Source organism: Daphnia pulex, chromosome 7 (genome assembly GCF_021134715.1).
Source record: "Daphnia pulex isolate KAP4 chromosome 7, ASM2113471v1".
Classification (NCBI taxonomy): Eukaryota; Metazoa; Arthropoda; class Branchiopoda; order Diplostraca; family Daphniidae; genus Daphnia; species Daphnia pulex.
In genome coordinates, this window is record NC_060023.1 from 2,615,236 (window position 1) to 2,625,704 (window position 10,469).

Genomic DNA, 10,469 nt, shown 5'->3' on the forward strand with positions numbered 1-10,469 from the left:
GCATCAATTGACTCACAACACCCATCTGGCGGCTAACACTAACATACACCATTAAAATAAAATGTATCGTAACTTTTTATAAATTTTCCAAATTGTTCATACTACTAAAAATTCCAAAAAGAACTTCCTAGGTTAACTGAAGCATTCAGTCGACTCGTTCACGGTAAGTTATTGACAAAATGACAACCTAGAACCTCAATTAGACCTAGATTACCAATAACGCTTAGATCCGCATTCATCCGGCTTGATGCAGTATAACACTTCAGTAAAGAATATAACTGGATACCTAGATTCACTTCCCATTAGAATGTCGGGCTATTCAATTTCGTAACTGGTTCAAACGCGTACAGAGAAAGCGTGGGAAGCAGCTGCATTGAGTTCCAGTCAGTTCTGGACGGAATGGCGACCGTATATGAGTGACGCAAATCAGCAACCTTTTTCCATCCCCTCTAAGATCGTATAGTTCCTCGTTTTCCGATCACGTCGCCGAACGACAAGGCGATTTAATAAACAATCTACTGCAGCAAAAGTACAGTATCACCTATTCGGATAGTGAGTTGATGTCTGGAATGAGAAATTTACCAGATTAATGCATGTTGAACCGTCAACGTGGGTCTCTCCAAGCCGATATATTCAGCTGTCCTTGTTCAAACATCCTTCAGGCAGAAAAGGCATCGCTTCTGAGCGACACTCGTTCTTCCGGCTCCAGGTAACATATTTTACCTTCACCATTTATTCTTGTCGTTTTCTTACAAATTCATTTCGGGTTCAGTCAGGTTAAAGAATCACAATTTTCTTTTTAATCTTATGGGCATAGCCTGAATTAAGAGTCAAGAATGGCACCAGCTAAAAAGGGCACCAAAGATTTAGAGCTGCTGAAACGTGAATTGGAGTTGGATGAGCACCGTATTCCCCTCGAAGATCTCTACCGTCGTATGAAATGCGATCCCGTTAAGGTAAAGTTTGGATGTTACATCATTTTTATTTTATTAGAAACATATTGAGCTTTTCATGCGAAAACTGGCAAAAAGATAAATTGTAATTTGTAAGTGGGAGATTTTGTAGATTTATTGTTGCATTGAAAAATCAGCACTCGAAACATTGAAAACCTATTCGATATTCATTTTAAGTTTCCAATCAGTCAAAAAAATCCGTTTGTTAATCGGTAAATTATGGTGAGCGCGGTTAGCATACGGAATTTACGAATCGAACCTGAAAGAAACCGGATAGATGCAGCCAGGGAGCATCTTTCCGTATTTAAAAGTCAAGTCGCATTATCGGAACTAATAGACTACCGAGTTGTATAATCGTGAGAACGACGGTGAATGTTTATTGAAAACACCACAGAGAATCAAATATTTTGTTATTGAATTTGTAAATAGGGTCTGACTTCGGCTCAAGCCAAATCTAACTACGAACGTGATGGTCCCAATGCCCTGACGCCTCCCAAGACAACGCCGGAATGGGTGAAATTCTGCAACCAGCTCTTCGGCGGTTTCTCAATGCTCTTGTGGATCGGCGCCGTCCTCTGCTATATTGCCTACACTATTGAATTCAGCAAGAATCCCGATATTCTCGGTGATAATGTGAGTTACTTATACAAATCACGACACCATATTAATAAATCTAATAGCTAAGCAATCTCTCATATTCAATTTCTAGTTGTACCTGGGTATCGTACTGACGACTGTCGTAGTTGTGACGGGTGTCTTCTCGTACCTACAAGAGAGGAAGAGTAGCAAAATCATGGAGTCGTTTAAGAATTTGGTCCCTCAATTCGCTTTGGTCATCCGCGATGGACAAAAAGTTACCATGAAGGCTGAACAGCTCACTGTTGGTGATTTGGTGGAAGTCAAATTTGGTGACCGCATTCCGGCCGACATCCGTGTCTTGGAAGGACATCAATTCAAAGTCGATAACTCTTCACTAACGGGAGAATCCGAACCCCAAAGCCGCAGTCCTGAATTCACCAATGACAACCCCCTAGAAACCAAAAATTTAGCTTTCTTTTCAACCAACGCAGTTGAAGGTAATTAAAACTTATAATACAAAATAAAAGTTCTCTCTAGATGCTATTGTGCAAATGCAGGAACCGCTCGGGGAATCGTAGTCAACATCGGAGACAACACGGTGATGGGTCGCATCGCTGGATTGGCTTCCGGTTTGGAGACGGGCAAAACTCCGATTGCTATCGAAATCGAACATTTCATCCACATTATCACCGGAGTAGCCGTTTTTTTGGGCGTGTCTTTTTTCATCATCGCCTTGGTTTTGGGTTACAATTGGCTCGAAGCTGTTATCTTTTTGATCGGTATCATCGTAGCTAACGTACCTGAGGGACTGTTGGCAACTGTCACTGTTTGTCTAACACTGACTGCTAAGCGAATGGCTAAGAAGAATTGTTTAGTTAAGAACTTGGAAGCCGTCGAAACTCTTGGATCCACTTCGACTATTTGCTCAGACAAAACCGGAACTCTGACCCAAAACCGAATGACAGTTTCTCACATGTGGTTCGACAACAAAATTATCGAAGCCGACACCACCGAAAATCAATCCGGTATTTATTTAACTTTTCGAAGACAGTAAAAATTACGCAAACTATTAATTACTAAAAATTTGAAGGTGCCCAATACGACAAGACGAGTTCCGGTTGGAAAGCTTTGTCCCGTGTCGCTTGTCTGTGCAGTCGAGCAGAATTCGCAAGTGGACAACAAGGCGTTCCCGTTATGCAACGTGACGTTAACGGAGACGCTTCCGAAGCCGCTTTGCTCAAATGTGTCCAATTGGCTACTGGCGAAGCTATGGCCATCCGGGCACGAAATGCTAAAGTTTGCGAAATTCCATTCAATTCAATGAACAAGTATCAAGTTTCTATTCACGAGAACGAAGACAAGAAAGATGGCCGATATTTCTTGGCCATGAAAGGCGCTCCGGAGAGGATCCTTGATCTCTGCTCGACCATTTACATTAACGGAAAGGACAGACCGATGGATAATGAAATGAAAGAAGCTTTTAACTCGGCCTACATGGATCTTGGCGGATTGGGCGAACGTGTTCTTGGTTTCTGCGATCTACATTTGCCACTCGACCAATTTTCTAAAGGATACCATTTCGACGTTGATGAGGTCAACTTTCCCATTAGTGGACTTCGCTTTGTCGGCCTCATTTCCATGATTGATCCACCTCGAGCTGCTGTTCCCGATGCCGTAGCCAAATGCCGTTCAGCCGGAATTAAAGGTATTGCAACGCTTCCGCTTTTGAAGTCCTAATTTTTACACGCAAATTGAACTCAAAACTTACAAACCGACCAATAATGTTTTCAGTTATTATGGTTACTGGCGATCATCCTATCACTGCCAAGGCTATTGCGCGATCCGTCGGAATTATTTCCCACGACAGTGAGACAGCCGAGGAGCTCGCCGTCCGTTTGAACGTGCCGCTAAATAAGGTTAACTATCGCGACGCCACTGCCGCTGTTATCACCGGTTCAGATTTGCGTGATATGAGTGCCGATGAACTCGACAAGGTCCTATGTCATCATTCCGAAATCGTTTTCGCCCGGACCTCTCCCCAACAAAAGCTCATCATCGTCGAGGGTTGCCAACGTGCCGGTGCCATTGTGGCCGTCACAGGCGATGGTGTTAACGATTCGCCAGCCTTAAAGAAAGCCGATATCGGTACGTCTAACTTGATTTTAAAAATCCCGCGGTAAAAATTAATTATTGGATGTTTGTTTGAAGGTGTGGCCATGGGTATTGCTGGCTCTGATGTCTCTAAACAAGCCGCCGACATGATTTTGCTTGACGACAATTTCGCTTCGATCGTAACTGGAGTCGAAGAAGGCCGTCTGATTTTCGACAACTTGAAAAAATCTATCGCGTACACTTTAACTTCTAACATCCCTGAAATCTCGCCGTTCTTAATCTTCATTTTAGCCGATATTCCTCTTCCTCTGGGTACCGTTACAATTCTCTGCATCGATCTCGGAACCGACATGGTATTTTATAGCTTCTTGATTATGGAAATGAAAACGGGGCAAAAACTGATGAATTAATTACCGAAATAGGTTCCAGCCATCTCACTGGCTTACGAAAAGGCCGAAGCAGACATCATGAAGCGACGCCCACGTAACCCTAAAACAGATAAACTAGTTAACGATAGGTAATATTAATATTTATAATAATTAATTATTTTATTTATTATTTACTAATAATTTTTTTTTATTTAACAATATTTTAAATTACTATGCATAATAGGTTAATTTCCATGGCTTACGGTCAAGTTGGAATGATGCAAGCGTCGGCTGGTTTCTTCACCTACTTTGTGATCATGGCCGAAAACGGTTTCTGGCCGAAGTATCTCTTTGGCATCCGTAAACAATGGGACTCGAAGGCCATCAACGATCTCCCAGATTCTTACGGACAAGAATGGGTAATTCGTGAATATAATTAAACGGGTTATTTGAATAATCCCTATTTTGAAATATTTTATTAGACTTACGATAACCGAAAGCAATTAGAGTACACTTGCCACACGGCCTTCTTCGTTGCGATCGTAGTCGTCCAATGGGCCGATTTGATCATTTGCAAAACCAGACGCAATTCGCTGTTCCAGCAGGGCATGCGCAATCACGTTCTCACTTTCGGTCTCTTCTTTGAGACAGCCGTCGCTTGCCTCCTCTCCTACACTCCCGGCATGGACAAAGGTCTTCGCATGTACCCACTCAAGTAAGCGTAAACATAATTATTTCATTTTCCAGGCTGAAATGTTATATAATCGAAATACCTTTTTTTCTCGCTTTGTACAGACTGAACTGGTGGGTACCAGCCATGCCATTCTCCGTCTTGATTTTCGTTTATGACGAGATTCGTAAGCTCATCCTTAGACATCACCCTGGTGGTTGGTTAGAGAAGGAGACCTACTACTAAAGTCTATTCGCAAGACGACTAAAAAAAAAACTGGTCGAAATGCGTTGACGTTGGATGAGCTGAAAGTTAAAATAAAAATGTGTCTTTTACATAACACAGCCATTTTAAGCAATTGTTATCGATTTTAATCATTAATTATCGGTAAGTACATGTAAAGACTTGGATTGAAGCTGTTAATCATCTAAAGCCAAAATCGCACATAGTAATAATCACGATCACAATTGCCATAACCAAGTCCTGTTTAACAATACATTTTGGTTAAAATAGTTATACATGTCGTGTTTTACTGACCAAATTGTCATTCTTTTAGTTTTCTGTAACTTTAGAAACTAGAACAATTAAGTGTAAATTACTTTTACTTGTTGGGCTCAAATGTTTTTTTTCTGTAACCGCGTTGACTGTTGTCTAGTAGTGATATAAATATCGGTGCCACTGAACACAGCACACTTATGGTTGTCTCCTCCACCTTGTAAAGAGTATAAGCAAGTAAAGGGTATTATTATGGTTCTGAATCATATTAGGAATTATTCATTTTTTCACCGAACTATATACGTGCTGTAAAGCCAATACAGTCTAATTAGAAAATGGAAATACAAAACTTATACAAAGAACAAAACTCGGTCTTTTTCTTGGAATGACAGTAAAATACTAAATCAAATAAAGTATTTGAAAAACGATCAAAATTAACAAGAGTTGAAACAAAACAGTGATAAATACAAAATCAAATGATTGCCAAAATATAAAAGCAAATTCTTTGGGGATAGCAACCGGAACTCCAGGAGAAGAAAAGCTAATACGATTAGAAGCTTAAAGACTAGAAATATTGAGAAACGTGCTGGCTATCTAGCCGACGTGGACATTTCCATTCAATTAAAATGCGTCTGATGCATAACTCATACGTCATAACTCATAACCACAACTCGATCACTTCTTAAAATAGAAAATGTGCTGGGTAGTATAACACCAAATAGTAGGCCAGCTATAATTATTTTCCATGTTATGTGCGTAGCTCGTATAAAAGACAAAATAAACATCCCATCAACTGGATTTAATTGTCGAGTTTAACTACAGGAATCAGTTACCCCACCAATAAATAGTACTGGATAGAAGAAGAAATATTTCGAAAAGGGTATGGTTGCATTGAGAGTCAGTTCCGGAACAAAGCTATGAGAGCATGAGTAGAATGATATGAGTAACATGATGACCAGGACTGTAACTTTTAACCGCTCAGCCGGTGGTGAGCCGGAGCAGTGGTCATACTTCAGGAAAAGGAAGACAAGTGCCAGGTTACAGCATGAAGCGTCAGTTGACAAAAATAAATTGAAAATACATTCAATTTATGGTTACAACAAAAAGCACAAAAGTAATTTATTCACGAGGGTTTCTCATGCAGGAAAGCTTGTTTAGAAAAATGTGAAATCTAATAAGTCTGTCTTATTTAAAGGCGTCACATGAAAGTATGACCCCCCTGTAGGTATAATAGCTATGCCTTTACCAGTGCCCAACGATAACTTACTCAAAAACTTAGCACGTAGAAGGCCTCGTCGTTGACTACCCTTTTTTTAATTGGCGCAGCATAAGATTAACGCAAAAAGAGTGTCAAAGAGCTCTTACTACAATGCATAATCAAATGAGAACATGAGAGATGAGACTGTAAAAATGAAGAAAAGTTCTTACCTGACGTTCAAAGGAAGCATGCCGGCAGCACGCAAGGTAATGCTGCTTTGAGACTGAAGACAACTCCAGTTTGAATGCTGAATATATCATCTCTGGACGTCACTTCGACCAACTTGGAGGTTGACCAGCAATGACCGGTAAAAACTCTTGGATCTCTTCTAGTCAATAGCAGAAAAGTAGAAATAATGATCAAACTGGTATTGGATGGTTAAAAATTGATTTTTAATCACATCGTAATATTTAGTGACGTAATGTAAGGTATATGATTGGAAAGGCGAAGCATATTAGTTATTAGTACGCTGTCTCCGATTGACGTCACAAGATTTTATCCAGAACTGAGCTGAACATCAACGCAATTATATAATTGATTGTTTATCTTGTTGAGCAATCAAATAATAACCTTGGTAAAATTTAATGGCCACAGCGATATGACATGGGAATTGATGCTGTAATCGCAGTTTGCCGACGTGATGAAGAAACAAAGTTCTTTCGTTTCGGATTACGTCATGTAGGCTAGTCAGCATTTAGTTAAAAACTGGCGTGAACTCATTGCGACTACTACACACTCGGTAATTGTATAAAACGTTGGAACCAGATATAGTTGTACAACACCGGTTTTGTCACCGTAAAAAAAGAAATGCCAGTATCACGTCATGCGGATATTTACAGCAGGAATAACGTAATTTTGCCGGTGAAAAACATGTTGGTTATAACTTCATTGCTTATTATTGGTGATAGTTTGTGTTGCTAGGTAAAGAATTCTATGGTATAAATCGTTAACCATGCTCTCTTTGATCTAGATTTATGATTTTTTTTTCTGATAGATCTACATTTACAATTGCCAAATTTTGAACTGGTCATAAATCAACCTAACACAAACAAAAATAAAGATTCTCAACTATAACAAGTTATGCATAAACTAAAAACTAAACATTTTTAAACAGATTTTGATTGTGACGAATTATACTATGAATCGAAACCCATACCTTTGATTGCAATTGAAATAGTATTAACATTAACACATTTAATCCTGTCCTTATCGCCTCCAATCCTAACTATCTTCTCATTTTCAAAGTATCAAGTCGTGGACAAGTTTTGTGAACGTGAACAAAATAGAAAAAGCAGACGTCAGACGATGTTTGGAAGGCCCAACTAAATCGATAGACTTTTCTACCCCATATCGATTACATTTAAACCAATTTCCTGCGACCGGAAACTGCTGAACGGATTGTATACATTTATCAAGATCCAAGCTCTTTTTCACATCAATCGGAATTCAACACCTTTTGGCTTTCCCCAGCAACACGATCACGCCTTAAATTTGTATTAATTCGCACAATTAACTTTTATGGGCCTACACGAAACGAAAGAAAATTCAAACCCGGCTTACATATATGAACTTGGTGGATTGGCAAGCGACGGGACTTATTATGTGAAGATTAATTTTAAATTCAAATAATCAAGCAATATCCTTCGCTATCCTTATACTGCAGAGATAAAGAGTTTGGCCTCCACTAAAACCCTCATCCCTATCTGAGCTCAATTTTCTTATCTCTCTCTCTCTTTCTTTAAAATTAGCTCAATTCATGACGCGGCTTCAGCGGGATGATGCCGGATATGCAGCGGGAATGAGAAGTAAATAATTATTTCCAAAGCGATCGCCAACTTTTGATGTGTTTACGTGCATAGAATTGCTTATATCACCAATCTTACACATTTAGTCAGAACGTGAATATAACGACCTTTTAAAGCCCTATACTGCAAAATAGAATAATGCTCTAGAATAATAGTGCGTGTATTATACTTAGGCCCTAATTAATAAGTGTGTTCCAGTAAAATGTAACATGTCAAAAGGCAACAAACTGTTGAAGCGATGCTCAACGTCTCTTTTTTTTAAATGTTTTTGTCTCCTTCATCACACTAGACTAGATGCACGCGTGTCAAATATGAGCAAATTACAATTAGGCTACGATTAAACCCTGAATTTTTTTTTTTAAATTTTTATTAAAAGTAAAGCCTATCAAGTTTAAAATCAATAAACGAATTCAGGGTATTGCCGACCTTTGGGGCAAACTGCAATTACCCCGCTTTAATTTGTTTTTATAAACTTCGTCTATTCATATCACTAATAATTTTCTATATACAGCCAATGCCCAATAGTACAACGTCTATCTATTTTGAGCAAATAAAACACTATCCAAAGATTTTTTTTTTTTTTTTTGCCTATGAAAACGTATTGATTTACTAAAACATTTCATCTGTTTCGTCATAAAGTAGGCCTACTCTATGGGAGCACTTACGACATGCTAATGATTTTCTTAATTTCTCCAAAATAAAGTTTAAGTCGAAATAAATACAAAATAATGGCCTGTGTTTCGTTCTATACTTTCTTTGGATTAATAGAGTAGGCCTATATTCGTTCGTTCGTAATGTTTTCTTGTACGTGATTAAAGCTATATAACCCCAAAACCAGTAATAGCGGCAAGAGTCTATTGTTACCTGAAGTTGGAGAAGAGTGTTTACTCGGTAAGGATACTTTTTTCAGTCTGAGGCGCGCTTGACTAAAGTCAACTGAATTTATCACCTCGGAGACCAACTTGATGGCTGACACCGACCGGCAATCAATCTCATATTCTGTGCGCATCATCACAAACACTAACCGAAGAGTACGGATACAAATTTACACTTTACAGTGTTGGCCGGAATAGCTTTTTTCTTGTTGTTGAAATGCCCTTGCCGTTAGGTGACGTGATGATGGTAGGAGGAGACAAGAGCGAAAATTGTTTCCCATTTACGTCATCATCTCGATCGTCCAGATGGTACTGGAACTCAATGCAGCAACTCATTTCCACGCTTCTGTATCAAAGCGGTTAATGTAACCAGTTATGTTACTTCAACATGTCAACATTTCAAACCACCAAGACTAGATGGATACATTTACTGCTCCGAGCCGGAAGAATGCGGTTTCAATCGTTTGCTGCTGTACAACCTGCTGCATTTACTGTTGTCACCGAAACTAATCTTTGGTTCCCAGCAGAGTGTTTCAATTAACGCAGGACGTCATTCCCTTTTCTAATCTATATTTGCTACCAATTCTCCTTGGCCGGGAAATCTAAAGTAGGTGTGGCCTCGAGAACGGAACTAACGCAGTCCTAGTTGTTACTAGTATATGTTTGCGTCATCGCATTTTTTAAACTGCGCTGACATCGTTTCACAACATCATAAACACATGAGATCAATATACTCGACGGTTGTTCAATGACTTGTATAAATTACCGCATAGCAACACAAACGTTCTCTCAGTGATTAAGAATGATTTTCACGGAGTTTGAATTCTTTAATTATTATAATTATGCTAGCCGTCAAATGGCATCACTCTGCCGAAGAGAGAGAGTGCATACATTACATAGCCTTCAGCCTGTCGAAAATATGACGTTGACGTCGACGTTGACTGTTTTACCGGCCTATAGGCCTATAGCGGTAAAAATGTATACTGTAACTATTATAAAAAAATTATGTTGGGAACGATTCGATTAGTGATAAAATTATGCTGAAGTATTTTAAAATATTATATGCATTCGTTAATTGGAATTGAGTTGGACAAGACCACGTATAGGCCGGTATAGGCCTATTACGTGATTGTCCAAACTAATCAGAACAATTTTATGAATTTTATTATATTTCAAACATTGTCCCCGATTGAAAATGTATGTTTCATGAACTGGCGGTGTTGGTCAAGATCTTGATAGGCCTATGACTATATTATTTTGTAAATCGATTGGTCGTTTTCGGCGACGTGAAGGATTGTTCAAATTGATTGATGTTTATGGGCTGTCGCCGTTTCACTAAGAATTGGCTGGACGG

General features: G+C 39.1%; 1 protein-coding gene and 1 long non-coding RNA gene across 3 annotated transcripts; one reads left to right on the forward strand and one right to left on the reverse strand.

Moving 5' to 3' along the window:
• Positions 1-575: 575 nt before the first annotated feature.
• Positions 576-5,194, forward strand: LOC124198820 (sodium/potassium-transporting ATPase subunit alpha-B-like). 2 transcript variants are annotated; one of them, XM_046594862.1, is made up of 12 exons: positions 576-709; positions 818-956; positions 1,383-1,586; positions 1,663-2,029; positions 2,090-2,557; positions 2,623-3,237; positions 3,324-3,677; positions 3,741-3,997; positions 4,067-4,161; positions 4,257-4,431; positions 4,495-4,727; positions 4,808-5,194. In XM_046594862.1, exons 2-12 carry the CDS (start codon positions 837-839, stop codon positions 4,926-4,928), a joined length of 3,009 nt encoding a protein of 1,002 aa, XP_046450818.1. In that variant the 5' UTR covers positions 576-709; positions 818-836; the 3' UTR covers positions 4,929-5,194. The 2 variants fall into 2 exon arrangements, with proteins under 2 accessions (XP_046450818.1, XP_046450819.1); XM_046594863.1 differs by having other exon boundaries at positions 651-709; positions 773-956.
• Positions 5,195-5,281: 87 nt separating this feature from the next.
• LOC124198843 lies at positions 5,282-9,406 on the reverse strand. Its single transcript, XR_006876740.1, has 3 exons — positions 9,105-9,406; positions 6,606-6,763; positions 5,282-5,394 (listed from the first exon to the last, which is right to left on the reverse strand). It is a non-coding gene; the product is annotated as an uncharacterized LOC124198843 (long non-coding RNA).
• Between the last annotated feature and the right edge of the window lie 1,063 nt (positions 9,407-10,469).

What these genes read in the sequence shown, in the direction of transcription:
- LOC124198820 (XM_046594862.1), top strand. Translation starts at nt 837, where the DNA reads ATGGCACCAGCTAAAAAGGGCACCAAAGATTTAGAGCTGCTGAAACGT. An exon ending in CCGATATTCTCGGTGATAAT is followed by an intron (nt 1,587 to 1,662) that starts GTGAGTTACTTA and finishes TTCAATTTCTAG; the next exon opens with TTGTACCTGGGTATCGTACT. An exon ending in CCGTTCAGCCGGAATTAAAG is followed by an intron (nt 3,238 to 3,323) that starts GTATTGCAACGC and finishes TAATGTTTTCAG; the next exon opens with TTATTATGGTTACTGGCGAT.